The sequence below is a fragment of the Ammospiza caudacuta genome, chromosome 1 (assembly GCF_027887145.1).
Source record: "Ammospiza caudacuta isolate bAmmCau1 chromosome 1, bAmmCau1.pri, whole genome shotgun sequence".
NCBI classification, from domain to species: domain Eukaryota; kingdom Metazoa; phylum Chordata; class Aves; order Passeriformes; family Passerellidae; genus Ammospiza; species Ammospiza caudacuta.
In genome coordinates, this window is record NC_080593.1 from 80057306 (window position 1) to 80071898 (window position 14593).

At 43.2% G+C, this 14593-nt stretch overlaps 2 protein-coding genes across 4 annotated transcripts in view; both read left to right on the forward strand.

The window, feature by feature from the left end:
- RETREG1 (reticulophagy regulator 1) overlaps positions 1-4421 on the forward strand; it is a 65024-nt gene extending 60603 nt beyond the window's left edge. Inside the window, exon 9 of one of the 2 annotated variants that reach the window (XM_058809579.1) lies at positions 199-4421. In XM_058809579.1, coding sequence (XP_058665562.1) covers positions 199-710 — 512 coding nt within the window. In that variant the 3' untranslated portion in view covers positions 711-4421. The remainder of the gene's footprint in view (positions 1-198) is intronic. The other variant, XM_058809587.1, reaches the window with a different exon arrangement.
- A 1506-nt stretch (positions 4422-5927) lies between these two features.
- On the forward strand, positions 5928-14164 carry ZNF622 (zinc finger protein 622). Of its 2 annotated transcripts, XM_058813773.1 has the most exons (8): positions 5928-5966; positions 6306-6505; positions 8165-8773; positions 10214-10471; positions 11178-11340; positions 12148-12260; positions 13137-13280; positions 13865-14164. In XM_058813773.1, exons 3-8 carry the CDS (start codon positions 8167-8169, stop codon positions 13990-13992), a joined length of 1413 nt encoding a protein of 470 aa, XP_058669756.1. In that variant the 5' UTR covers positions 5928-5966; positions 6306-6505; positions 8165-8166; the 3' UTR covers positions 13993-14164. The 2 variants fall into 2 exon arrangements, with proteins under 2 accessions (XP_058669756.1, XP_058669762.1); XM_058813779.1 differs by lacking the exon at positions 5928-5966 and having other exon boundaries at positions 6287-6505.
- Positions 14165-14593: the final 429 nt, after the last annotated feature.

The window sequence follows — 14593 nt, forward strand, 5'->3', positions numbered from 1 at the left end:
TGTGGCACTAGAATTATGACCTCAAAACTATTTTGTTTTAGGTGTCACACAAATCTCCTTTCACTAGAGAACTACTGGAGGAGGGATTAGTAAATGTATTCAGAGGAACACTTGCTACTCACATTGTTACATGTGGCTGCCTTCTTGGGACACGTTTTGGGAATGCTAACACTGTTTTCTCTGTTAACCCTGTAATAGATTTTGACCGACCTAGTGATCATGAAGAAGCTTTCGCTCGAGATCTTTTAGAGTTTCCCTCTTTAGAAAACGGTGCCGGCACAAACGATGACGATGACTCCAGCATCGGTTTGCCCACCCAGCATAAACAAAGGAAAGAGCAAACTGATGTCAAGGTGGATCACGCTTCCAGACAGAGTAAAGAGAGACCATCCACTGCAGGGCTGTCCTTGCCGTTGACCAGTGACCAAACCTTTAATTTAATGAGTGGAATTGCTGGCGATGTCATCACGGCTGCGGTGTCTGCTGCCATCAAAGACCAGCTGCAGTCTCTACAGCAAGCTCCCTCACAGGCAGCACCCAGCTTGAGCGAGGAGACAGACACAGAGGAAGCTGATGATTTTGAACTGCTTGACCAGTCTGAGCTAGAGCAGATTGAGAAAGAATTGGGACTTTCACAAGGTCAAGAAACAGAATCCCAGGAAAAGAAAAAGTCTTCAGGCTTCCTTTCAAATCTGCTTGGAAGTCATTAACCTTGAAGTTACGGCTGGTAAAACAGAAGAAACTAAACATAAAACACACAAAAAAAAATACTATCAAATACTACAAAACAAACAAAAAAAAAAGAGAAAAAAAAGAAGAAAATTCTGAGCTGTAAGCTTTAACTATCCCTTTAGATGTGTTGTGATAATTTCCCTTATACAAAGTGAATTAACTGGATAAGTATCAGCTAATACTGATAGTTTAATGTTTCTGGTAGTTATACCTCAATGTAATAGCATGGAAATGAATTCTCTATCCACTGTTTGGTTGCAGATGCGTGGTGGAAGTCAGTTGTTCAAAATAGTTGGAGGAGAGGTTTCTTTTACCTTTTTACCAACCATCTGTTTTGGGGTCCTGAGCCAGATTTCCAATATCAGCAGTTTATTTCCTTTGGTTTTCCAATCATGTAATACAATTAATGACTCATATTGTGAGGGCACGTTATCAGAGGGCTGCAGTGAGATTAACTGCATCTCACCTCCTTCAATCCTACCAAAAAGTATGGATCCCTGCAGTTAGCATTATGTGTAGTGCACCTACTGTATATGAACTGGCACAACTCAAGTTTAATTATGTGTGCAACACTATAAAACCCCCTAGATTTCATATTTAAAACCTTTGAATTATTTTGGATATGGTGATGCATTTCCAAGTTTTTTGCTGTTATAGGCTTGTAGAGTTGTAAAGTGGCATGTTATATGACTGATCACCTGCTGTGTTCCTTGATGGAGTCTAGTCCTTGGCAGTATTGCCCATGTGAAGTCAGCCAATGAATCTTTATGTTTAAAAGTTAATATTGTGTAAACTGAATAACCTGTTTGGGAGCAGGTGAGGGTAGTTATTGTTTGGAGTAGAGATTAGAGATTAAAAAAAAAAAAAAAGCAAAAAGGCTTTTTAGGTGCCACTTCCTTAATTTGAGATTTTGGTTTTGGTTTGGGTTTTTTTTCCATGATAGCTGCTTCCACTTGCAACAAAAGTTGTGTTGCAAGGTGATGATTTTAATATACTTAGAAGCATTTGGTGAGGTCAGTTGCTACAGAAGACACTCAGAATCTTCTTCTTGGCATGTAATTTAAAACAAAAAAAGAACTTGTTTAAATTATTTGCCAGTTTAAAGTCCACACATGCTGAGTGAGTGGCATGGGATCTCAAGCAGATAACTTATTTTTGTAGGGCTTTTTTGTTCACCTGTGACAAAACTGCATTGCAATACCAAGCAATAGTAATCCAAGAAATAGGAAGAAATAAAGCTAGTTTTTTTAATGTGATGTAAACCGTTAGCAAAGTTGAGGGACCATGTCAGCTGCTACTATTACTCAAGTAAATTTCCATTTGCTGGCATTTGAAGAGGTAAATACTGTCATCTGGGACCCTCAAAAAGTACAGCAACAGATGATAAAAATCTTCCACTAACATAAATGTGTAGGTGAATCTGTGTTTGAAATTAACTTCATTTTCTATGTTTTTTTCCTTTTGAGGTGGAAGAATAGGCAGATGGCCAAAAAGAGTACAGCAAAAGGAAGGATGCCGAGATATTTTAACACTAGCTTTATTGTTGCTTGTGCTTTTTGTGTCAGTAATGCAAATTGACTGTGTTTGCTGTCCTTTACCAGTAAAAGGGTAAGCCTGTGCCTTCATTATCAAATACATTATGAAATAAGTGGATGCTGGATATAGATCCCACAAGACACAGCTTTCAAATTACAATATTTCAACACCTGAGTTTCTGGGAATCATCAGAAAACATGGCCCACATCACTTCTACAGCATTAGTTGCTAAGTTTCTTCTTTAGCTTTCACTAGGTTGTTCTTTTCATTTGGAAAAAACAAATTTAAAAAAAATCAAACACCCAACCAAAATTAAAAAAAGCTTTTGTTGGAAAATCAGTGAGTTTTAAAAATTCTCAGATGACTTAAAAGCCTCATTTCCTTGCCACACGTTTAGGACAATCTGTAGAGTTAAAAGAGTACAAATCCAAGTTGCTGATGAAGCTTCGTAGGATGCCCAAACAACGGTGTGCTCCCTTGTCCAGGGCTACTGGTGCCAGAAGGGGAAACAGGCTGTGGGACAGGAGAGGTGGCAGGGAGGGAGCAGTGCTTCACAGGCTTTTCTGGAGCAGATTGGCAGGACAGGCTAGCTGGCTGTCAGTGGTGGCATTGTAACAGCGTGCACTTTATTGTTGTTTTATGGAAAATACTTGTGGTTATGAAAGTATGTAACACAGGGGCACTCTTCTAGAATAATAGATTAGATCAGAAAGAAAAGCAGTTGGAGGAGTTTCTCAGACTTTTTGTAAATTACCCATTTTCTGGTTTCAAGATAGGTAAATACACTGATTTTTCTCCAGTAAGACTCTCATTCTTTTTTTTCAGAAAGAAAAAAACAACCAAAACTTGAACAACTAAATCATTAAAGTTAGAGACATAGTTGCTTATCTGAGAGTCTTCAGATTTTTTTTCTGCTGTCATGATAGTCAATTACATTCAAGCCCCTAAATACTGTGTAATGGGAAGGATGTAATTCTGTAACATTGAATATTCTTCCTCAGGTAGTAAAAAGATGTCTGATTTTCTGAAAAAAACTATCTCTTCCCTTCCACACAACCACATGCAAGAAACATTTGCGTGGACACAATACATTCCACTCCCAGCAGTCCACCAGCAAAACACAAAGAAAATGTTTCTCTCCTTTGTGGATCCTCTCCACACTGCCCTCAGCTGGAAATCCCTTGAGAAAACTACATTTGGCTGTATTATAGCAGCAGCCAAATTCCTCAAAAATTCCTGTCACAATGGTCTACAGCATCTTTCCTACTGAGCACTGTTGTCACCTTCCCATCCTTCAAATGGAATGCCTGGGCAGGAAGACAGGCAAGGGGGCAATACATAGCTTTGAAACATACAGTTTTTCCATGGAAAGCTTCCTTGCCTGTGATTTCCAGTCAAAAGGCACACAGGCAGCATAGAGGGCATAGTGTGAGCCAGTGCCATGGGGTAAGAGTGTGTGATCCTGCCCTGGGATCAGTGCTGCTTGTGTTGTGTGTGTGTGTGCTCATACCTGGCAGCAAAGGGCTCACCCTCCTGTGCCTTGCAGTGGCTTCTTCACGCATCCTGATTTAAGAAAAGGACATATGTCAGGGCAGGGATGCAGGTCACTCTTTTGTACTCAGAAAATTTTCCCTTGTGTCAGTACACGAGTGACAGGATCACCATCGGATTGGTGGCCTTTGGTGTGTCAAATCCAGTGCAAAACCACCCGTTCCCAGCACATGGGGTTTCCATGCGTATGTACCACACACCTACTGACCATTCTTCTGTTTGTTAGTGGAAAAAAAATACTATTCTATGCAGAGGAGGTTAAGTAATTGTAACCCAAAGTAACAGGATCTGAAGAGATACTCGTTCTACTTGTTCTGTGTTCGTTCTGCACTTTTTCCAGGCTGTCCCAGCCTTCTGAACAAATAAATCCCTGTAGTCTCCACGTCTGTTCTCAGCACATGAGCGGCGTCCCAGTCTGTGAGTAACCCCCACCCGGGCAACCAGAAACTGGAGAATTACAAAATGTCCGTATTTAAGTATTCTGCAGCACTTTACCTGCCTGATCACTGTTTTGTAAACATGGAACTATTATATTGATTGTTTTAATAAATATGTGTTAGTTTTTATCTTAAATCATCTCATTGTGTCTTTGCTCCAAGAAATGGAAATAAACACTATAACAACAAATGGGGTGACCTTATCACTCTCTACAACTACATGAAAGGAGGTTCTGGCCAGGTGGGGCTCGGCCTCTTCCCCCAGGTACCCAGTGATAGGACAAAAGACAGTCGTAAGCTGCAACTGGGGAGGTTTAGGTTGGACATCGGGAAGAATTTCTTCACGGAAAGGGTGATAAGGTACTGGAATGGGGTGCCCAGGGAGTGCTGGAGTCACTGTCCCTGGAGGTGTTTCAGGAAGGACTGGGCATGGCACTTAGTGCCATGGTCTAGTTTGTGGATGCCATGGGACAGAGAGAGAGAAATGGCTAGCGTTTCTCACAGCAGCTTGTGAGAATTCTTGTGATAACTTGTTAAGTATAAACAATCTGCAGGTGGTGTTTTTCTATTTCGTCGTTCTGTTCTTCTCAAGGACGGTGTATGAGGAAGGTGTTTTTGTTAGTTAGCCAATCAAATAGAATCTATCATATCACTCTATTAAAACCGCGCAGTTCTCTTGAATAAAGCCTTCCTTTGCTCTTTCTACAATACTGCCTCCCGCCTGTTCTGTGCCATTCTCGGCACAAGACTGACATTAGTTGACACGGCGCTGTTTGGCCATAGCTTGGACTCGATGATCGGAGAAATCTTTCCCAACCTAACTGATTCCGTGAAAGCAATCAAACAAACAAAACAAAAAGAAACAAGCCAAAACCAAACCCAACCAACCTGTGAAAAACGCCAATCACTCGTTTTTAAAATGTTAAAAGTTTATTAATAATAAAATGGTTATAAAAATAGTAATACAATAAAGTAATAATTATTTGGACAAATTGAATTAGGACAATATGAGACAACAAATACAAAGAGTTACGGATGTCCAGGTACCTTTTTCTGGGCAGCAGGAGCCTGAAAAAGGACACCTGTTAACAAAGGATTAACCCTTAAAAACAATAGCCTGTTGCATATTCATACACCTCATACATGATGCATAAATTCCATTCAAATACAGGATTCTGTCTGGTCATCGTCAACTTCTTCCTCTGAATCCTGACAGCGCCTTCGAGGCGGGAAGAAGTTCGTTTCTTCTGATAAGAGAGCAATAAATTCTTTTTCTCTGAAAGATTTAGGTGTCCTGTGGCTGCTATCTCGCTGCAAGTCCCTTCTTTAAAAAAAAATCCTACATAGCATAGTTTCTATTTTAACAGTTTTTATAACCTAAAGCGATATTTAACATAGTACTTAAGAGAATTAATACAGCATTACTTTCTAACACAACACATACAATATTCATTTTAATATTTGCGAAAAGCCAATCATAAAATACATGCATTTTTCACACAACCGAAGGCGAACACACCCACACCCGGGCGGGCACGGCCCGTGAGGCGCCGCCGCCCATCCCGCCGGGTCCCTTCCGGGCCCGCCCGTGCCCCGCGCCCTCCGGCCGCCAGGGGGCGCGCGCGGGCCGCTCCTGCCGGACGCCGCGCGGCCGCTTCCTGCCCGCGCGCCCCGCCCCGCGCCCGGCACCGCCCGCTCCGCCGGCCGCAGGTGCGTGTCCCGGGAATGGGGGATGGGATGGGATGGGATGGGATGGGATGGGATGGGATGGGATGGGATGGGATGGGATGGGATGGAATGGAATGGAATTGAATTGGATGGACCGGCTCGGCCTGGTCCAGCCCGAGCCAGCGGGGATAGCGGGGGCAGTGGGCAGGCGGCGTGGCCCGGCCGAGCCGGATGCGCTCCCATGGGATGCCGGCTCCCTGTGATCCCGGCCTGCTCCACGCCTGGCCTGGTGGCTTCCGGCTGCCGCCTGCGCCCCGCCTTATCTCTTGTGAGTCTTTTGGGCTTTGGGTTTATTTTTTATTATTATTTATTTATCTCTAGGTTTTGCCCGAATTTTTGTTGTCCGTGCAATAAACGGCTGCCTTGTGCCAGGATTAGGGACACGGGCTCAGTTTAATTCCCGCCGAAGGCAGCTGAAAGTCAGCCGTACTCAGGAGCCTCAAGGGAGATCGCGGGTTGTCGGGAAGGGCTCGGCTGAGCTGCGAGTGCCCGCGGTTTGCTTTTCCTGCGCCCCACACAAGGTAGGACCCGGGGCTTCGATCCTGGGGCTTAAAACGGGAGGTTTTGGGAAGGTTGTGGGAAGGTGTTGTGTAACTACACGGAATTTCTCTGTTTTGTGCAGCTTGTGTTGTAAACGCGTCTCCATGTGTGTGTCAGAGGTGAAGGTTTATGGCTATAGCTTCTCTTAGTTACAAACCTCTTCTTCTGAGCTCCTGTATTTTGGGTGGGTTGGAGCGGGAGGAGGCTGGGTGTTTTAAATGCCCCCGTGGTAATGTAGCGTGTAGCTTCTGTCTGTCCGTCCTGGACCAGAACAGAGCGTTCTGCCTCAGGGTGCTGCCAGCTGCGTGTCACCAACAGCCAGCGTGGCTCTGAGTCAGTGTTTATGGCAAAGGTTGGTGCCTGGGTGGGGAGAAGGGCAGGGAGCGCTGCAGGTGGCAGGGGAACGCCTCAGGGAATACTCAGTGGATCCTGAGAACACGTTTTTCTCTGAAACACAAAAAGAAAAGCTTCTGTTATACTGAGTAGATGCTTATAGTACTCCAGATGATATGGTCTTCATTTGCTGCATCGCCCCTGTCATTATCACACTGTAGATAGCACAAACAATAATAAGTAAGGATCCCAGTGGTTCCAGGGAATGATCATTTCATAACATGTGTTTTGACTTCTACCACTGCTTCTCCCTGTTCGTAGCTTCACGGAGGGGCTGCTCTTCCTCTCCCTGCTTTCAGACCCCCTCATCCTGATGTATTATTTCTTTTTTTCTCCAGATTAACCATAGTTTTTCTAAATCAGTTAAACAATGAGGGTCCTTTCTGTGATCACTAGATGACACCTTTTTTTGCTCTTTGCTTTTGGAGCATTCAAGAGATTCCATCAACTTTGTTTAAAAAAAAAGAAATCAAAGTTTTGTTAAGCACTGAGAAGGAAGGAAATGTATGGATTTGGAAAGGACAGCATGAGTGGGAGGTCACTGCTCTGCAGTTGTCCTGTCCCAGCCCTAGTAACATGGGTTGGCTGGATGGTGGGAAATGAAGGGAGACCAGGAGTGCTAGATCTAGGCATGACTGACTACATCTCCAGATGAACAGCTCTGCAGGGTAAAGTGTTGTCAGCACTACACACACTGCTCCAAAGTAGCATAGAAGGCTTTATTTTTAAAGGCGGTAACTTTTTTTTTCTTTGCCATTTATTAAGGCTGTGGAAGATACAAAATAGGCCTGTAAGCAGGTTTTCCCTTTTTAGCCTTGTTTCTGAGGAATCACTGGTCTCCCCAAAGTCTTACAGTTGGCAGAAGATGAGCTTGTTCAGCGCCTCCAGTCACTGATCTTCAGTGAAAAGCATGGAGCTTCTGAAATACTGTTGCTGTGACTGGGGGCCCTCTCATGCCTCCCAATCCCAACAGGCACAGCAGGTTCTGCATCCAGAGCTGGGATGCTCAGCTACTGTTGTGCTACAAGTAAACTCAAAGTCTTTTGTTTATAAGTTTCCTCTCATGCTGCTGCCCGTGAATACTGCACTCATTGCTGATGCTGATGTTTAATAAATTTGATTCTGTGCAAGAACTGTGTATCTAACATTGCCTTAAGAGAAGGTTGTCAGGATGAAGGTGTTGGGGCTTTTTTGTGTCTGTTACTTAATTTTTTTTAACATAATTTTATTTTTTTGCCATTTTCTAGTAATGGCCACCTACACTTGCATCACTTGCCGTGTGGCTTTCAAGGATGGTGACATTCAGCGTGCCCATTACAAAACCGACTGGCACAGGTACAACCTGAAGCGTAAAGTTGCTGACATGCCTCCTGTCTCTGCTGAGAATTTCCAGGAGAGAGTCCTGGCACAGAGAGCAGTAGCAGAGGAGCAGAACAAAATCACTGCCACTTACTGCACAGTGTGCAGCAAGAGGTTCTCCACCTTCAATGCCTATGAGAATCACCTCAAGTCCAAGAAGCACCTGGAGCTGGAGAAGAAAGCTGTGCAAGCTGTCAGCAAGAAGGTGAAAATATTAAATGAGAAGAATCTGGAAAAGGGGCTGGCCCCAGAGAGTGTGAACAAGGATGAAATGAACACAGCTATTCAGCAGGCCATCAGAGCCCAGCCATCCTCATCTCCAAAGAAGACACCTGTACCTCCCCGTAATGCAAGTGGCTCTCCAGTGTCCAGGGAAAGTGCCAGCTTGTCCCAGAGCAGAGAACGACCAGAAATTCCTCCACGGCTGCAGTGGTTTGAACAGCAAGCAAGGAAGCTGGCCAAGCAACAAGCAGAGGAAGAAGGGGATAATGAGGAAGGTAAGGCAGTGAACACACTGACAGAAAATAGCTTGGGGTGAGCTATGGTTTGAGCAAAAGCTTCCTGCTACTTCTGTAGCAGTGCAGCATTTTCCATCACAAAAGATCTTGCTCTTGCTTAAATTTTCAGTTTAACAAAGGAGTTGAAGTTAGCCATGTTTGCAGCCAAGGACTCTGTGTTAGTGTCTGCACTGCCAGCTGTTCAACTTACAGACAGACAGACAGTAATGCATGTAAAAATTGAGTATAAATAGTCACTAGTATATCTATGTAATAGAGCACCATTCCCACATAAAATGTCAAAGGAAGTTTCCTTTAAAGAAGGCTAATGTAACAGGTTATCCTAAAACTGCTTCTGGAAAAATAAATTAACAGAAATGCAGTAATGATCATTTGCTCTTGTCCCAGCTCATTTCCTGATCTGTTGAAGAGAGGTGGGACTGTAGTTGGTTTTGTTTCCCTCTGCCCACCAAGACCAGAGGAGAAAGTTTGCTCTTTAACCTGATTGTGTAACATCACCTCTGAGCATTTTGATGTCTGTGTTAAAATGGATTTAAGAGTTGCCACCCCAGTGGCCTTTTCCTGTGAATACAGCTCTGTGTTGGAGGTCAGCCTGGAAAGCAGACAGCTGAAAAGATCAGAGCTTCAGAATTTCCAGAAAAGAGTTATTTTTAACAAGGATGCTTTCAGTGCTGTAGTTGACAGTGCAGCACCAAACGCATCTATTGGAGCAGCTGAATGGGATGATTGAGCTGTAGTGAGGGAGCAGGTATGAATGAGGTGGAACTTCATTTCAGCTTCTGAAACCCCTGTGTCACGTTACTGCATCTGGTACAGCAGTTTTGTGCTCTTGAAATTTCAGTTGCAGTTCAGGGAATCTGTTCTACATGAGAAGAAACATTTTCCTTTGAACATACAGTTTAACACCTAAAGGAGAAGCCAGCTTGCTCCTGTCTGATGTTAATGTGTTGTTCATAGATTGTATTGTGAAAATCTTAGTAGGTTTCTGAATGTTAACTGTTCTTTTAAGTGTGTGAACAGGAGTGTGTTTTCCTCTCTGCTGGAAATGAGTATTTTCCTGGTGTCACCAGAGTTGTCTTGTTTTCAATGAGCCATGCTTGTGCTCTTGCACTGTGGTGAATTAAATTTAAGGCCTAAAAACAGCAGTAAAGTGTTAATAGTTGAGAAAATGGAGGGGGGAAAGTATCAGATCTGCCAGTGGTTTTTATAAGTGACCTTGTGCTTTGCTGTGCATCTTAGAAAGAAATGTATTTTACTGGCATTGGTAAACTCTTACACCTGGAAGTGACTGTGTTGCACTTAGCTGTAAGAACAAAAAAATGCAATATGTTCTATGATGGCGTTTTCTAACTTATTTGAGACTTACTTTGCTTGGGAAAAGTATAAAATAAATACTTTTTTTTAAACTTCCTTTAAAAGACTGGGAAGATATGGATTCTGGTGAAGACATTGGCTCTGACGAAGAGATGGAAAGTGTAGAAGAAGAAGAAGAGGAGCAGCAGGCAGAGGCTGAAAGCATTCCTGCTGTTGGGGCCATACCAGTCACAGACTGCTTGTTCTGTTCCCATCACTCAAGATCTCTCACAAAAAATGTGGCGCATATGACAAAAATCCACAGCTTCTTCATTCCAGACATAGAGTACCTTGTGGATCTCCGAGGACTAATCAAGTATCTTGGTATGACTGAGTGCTCTCTAATCTTTTTGTCAGGATAGTTATATTCTGATAGGACTTATTTTTGTTTGGATATGACACCAAATGTTTTGGTTTGCGTTGCCTTTTTTTTTTTGTCCGAGTGCTGTCAGTATTTTGATGAGCAGGACCACAGGCTTTCCAGGGAGAATGAGAGAAAACTTGGATGAGCAAACATGGTCATGTACCCTGCAGGTCTCTCGTAGTTTCCTGATGTTGAGAAAGTTGTTCAGATAATGTGAAATCTGGGACAGAATTCTGTTGCTAAAGTGTGCATATGAACTGTGTTGTCCTACCAGTGAGTCACAAGTATTTGTCTCTTTGGTTTATAATGCTTGTGAGACAGATAAAAGGAAAAACTGTATCATCCTTTAAGTCTAAAAATAATGATGAGAATAAAATAATTTTGGAGTATTGAATAGAGAACATATTGGAGGAAGTGTGAAGTTTGTTATTGAGAATGCTGAATGACCCATACCTTGTCACAAGAAGTCTTTAAATGGCCAGACTTGTCCCTGGTGGGGCCATATGGTCAAGGCCTAGGAACAGCAGGGCTATCCTGGAAATTAAGGGCTTGAAGCTCCTCTTAAGTCTCTCTGCCTGCAAGCTGGGAAGGCTTTGTCACAGAAGTGTTAATTACTGACTAGAGAGATTTTGTTCAGACCATTAAAAGTGCCAGTGTTTTCTGCAGGAGAGAAAGTCGGCGTTGGGAAAATCTGCATCTGGTGCAATGAGAAGGGGAAATCCTTCTACTCTACGGAAGCGGTCCAGGCTCACATGAATGATAAAAGCCACTGCAAACTCTTCACAGATGGAGATGCTGCCCTGGAATTTGCAGATTTCTATGATTTTAGGTGAGGTCATTTGTCTTTGATTGGGACACAAGTGGGGACAGACATAAGAACAGTTAAATATTACATTAGAAACTATTATTAATTCTTAAAATTTAATGGTGTTTCAGGTTCCAATACTTATTTTGCATTGTTGCTTCCCCACTGTTTTAGGTAATGGTAACAACAAGATTGGTTGTCTTCTTCTGTGACCATAATTACCAGTCCTACATCAAAGTACATTTTGAATTCTGTTTTGTATGTTTGCTGTTACTGAATTGAGATTTCAGTGCACCAGCAAAGGCCATAAAAGGTCATAGCTGTCTTTCCCACTGCCTTTTAAACAGATTGTGGACTTAAGACCAACTGTGGGTTTTACATAAGTTTCATTGTGTAGCTGGAGTTGAACATGACTGCTGTGATTTAGAGGCCTCTTGTTGAACTTCCTACAACTAATCCTAAGCTGTGTTCATTTTGGTCAGAAATACCTCATATTATGGTGGCAGGTGGAGAGCTGTCTGAGAGCACTCATTCAGCAGCTGTGCAGAGCTGGTGACCTGCACTGTGGTGGCTTTTCACCATAAGTCACTGTTAGGTGTGCAGCAGCAGAACTGTGCTGAGCTGCAGAACAGGGTGGAGGAAAAGGCTTCCTTGTCTCCAGGCTCTGTTCAGGGCCAAGTTCTGCTGTCAGGAACTCTCAGAGCAAGGCAGGTGAAAAATGACAATGTTTGTGCCTTGCTGTAGCTGTGCATCCTGGTTCTTTTGTAGAGTGGGTCTGGATAGTTGTGGCTGCTCCCCATGTTTAAACCATGTATTGCTTCTCTTCCACAGGAGCAGTTATCCTGATCACGAGGATGGGAAGGATGTGGAGGTTCTTGGAAAGCACTCAGCAGAGAAGGAGTTGGATTATGATGATGATACCATGGAGCTGATCCTTCCATCAGGTAGGCATGGGATTTGTGTCACAGCTTACTTTCTCTGCACTTCCTATATCTGCCTCCAGTGCCTGCAGCACTGGCCACTGTTGTGTTTTCCTCTGGGAAGGGAGAAGGTAATTTAGCATTTAAGTGTCTTTGGGGTTATTTCCTCACCTTCCATTATTTTCATTTTCAAGTAGTTCAGCTTCTTCAGCGCTGATGGATATTGGACTGGAACAGTGGGTTGCTTTGCCCATTTTATGTCTTCATTATCATGTGACTCTCATGGTTTACTCCAACAAGAGTTTCCATATTTGTTTGAGTGCAGCTTGGAGAGGCTATAACTTAGCTTATCTAGTATAGGAGCTTTTTGTAGAGAGCCAGCTCCCACCTAATTCAGTAAACTAGTTCAGTAAATTGAATTATTAAATAGCCTTTCTCTAGTTCAGCATTTGGCACTCTCACTTTTATTTTTTGTTTGGTGCTTTTGTATGTGGGGACCCAAGCCCTTTCATTCTGAAAAGTGCTGCCAACTCTTCAGTTACACAAGTTTTCCTGAATGTCAGCAAGTGGCTTCACTTTCAAGTTGGTTTACTTGGAACAGCATTGCCTGTCTGCTCATTCCACTAATTAAGATTTTCTTTTCTGATAACTGCATGTTTATTATCTGAGCTAATGCCCTCTTGAATAGCAGTTATGTGTAATACATTATGTGTTTTTTCTTCAAGCAGCTCTTACAGTAACTACATTGAGTTCCCTAATAATCCCAAATTTTTTAAGATTTGGACCCTTTAGTAACATTTCTCAGCAGAGGGGTTTTCTATAGTTCTCACAAGGTACTGGAGTACTCCATTTCAGAAGCTGTTTCATGATGCACAATAAGCTGTCCCCTCCTGTGAGCAGGTGCCAGGGTGGGTCACCGTTCCCTGATGAGGTACTACAGGCAGCGCTTTGGTGTGACGCGAGACGTGGCCGTGGCGAAGAACAAGAAAGCCGTGGGCCGGGTGCTGCAGCAGTACCGAGCCTTGGGCTGGACAGGGCAGGCAGGTGAGTGACTGTGGGAGGGCTTTGCAGAGGAGGAGGCTCTGGGATGGCATCATTCCTCCACAGTTCCAGAGGCTGACTTTGCTTTACACGTGGGCTTTATGCAGTAGTTTGTCTTCCACTCGGTTCATTTTAATTCCTGACATCCAAGCAGATACAGGAAGTTTGTTTCTAAAATCCAGTGCAGCTTCTGTGCAAGCTTTTCATTCCATTCTTTGTGATGCTTGGTGACTTCCTATGATTTCTTGGTTTCTGCCTGTCCAAGTCACTACTCTTGCTATTTAATAATATAAGTCATGCTTTGACAGAATGCTTTTCCAGTAGGGGAACAGAGTTGTGGTCCATATCCACTTTTGAAATACAAGAATCACACTTGGAATGCAAAACAACCTTTGGCCTTAATCAGTCATGGGTATTTTTTAGAGGGAACTGGGCTTTCCTTTCCCCTAGAAAAGGGGAAAGAAGGGTACCAGTATGGGCAGGAAAGCCTGTAGGTAACTGCTGAAGTACGTGGGCAGGTCAGCTGGTTTGCATACAAGTTGTAAGTAAGGTGGCAGACATTGATCCATCTCTCTTCCTCCCTGCAGGGGCCATCTCTGCCCAGCAGCGTGACATGCAGTACCTGCAGAGGATGAAGGCAAAATGGATGCTCAAGACAGGAATGAGTAACAATGCTACAAAGCAGATGCATTTCCGGATGCAAGTCAGATTCTGAGTTCCAAAGAGAACTGCCTACAGCTGGTTATGGGAAGGGGGATTTAATGGTTTCTGGGTTGTGGATTCTCCTATTAAAATGGACTCGGTACCTGTCAAATGCTGGTGTGTTTGCTGGTGTGTTTTCCTCTGTAAAAAGAAAAATGGCAGAGAACTTGTCTCTTCTGAAATAATGATGGGCCTAACTTATAAATAAAATATCTTCAGTGGAACATATGGCAGAGTAGTCATGGCTATGACTGAAGGTACATGCATAGTCTTGCTGCCCATCTTTGTGCAGCCCATGTCTGGGGGGCAGTTGACATTGTCATTTGTCTGAATATCTTCAGTTTCCAATTCTACTAACTGGTTGAAGCCAAGAGGAGCTCCTAGATCTAAATGCTTAAGATGGAGTGTACTGAATGTTTTCAGTTGTGGTGCCAGACATATTAGCTGGGTGTTTTGCAGTTCTAGCTGGCACTGTTGAGGTGAAAATTTGAGAGCAAAGTTTCATGGAAGGTTAAGTAATAATTGTTTGAAGAAATGCACTGATGGAAAACATAATTCCAGGATTAATGCTGTCCTCAGAAGCTGACTGTACCTGCCTAATGCTCCAGCTCAGG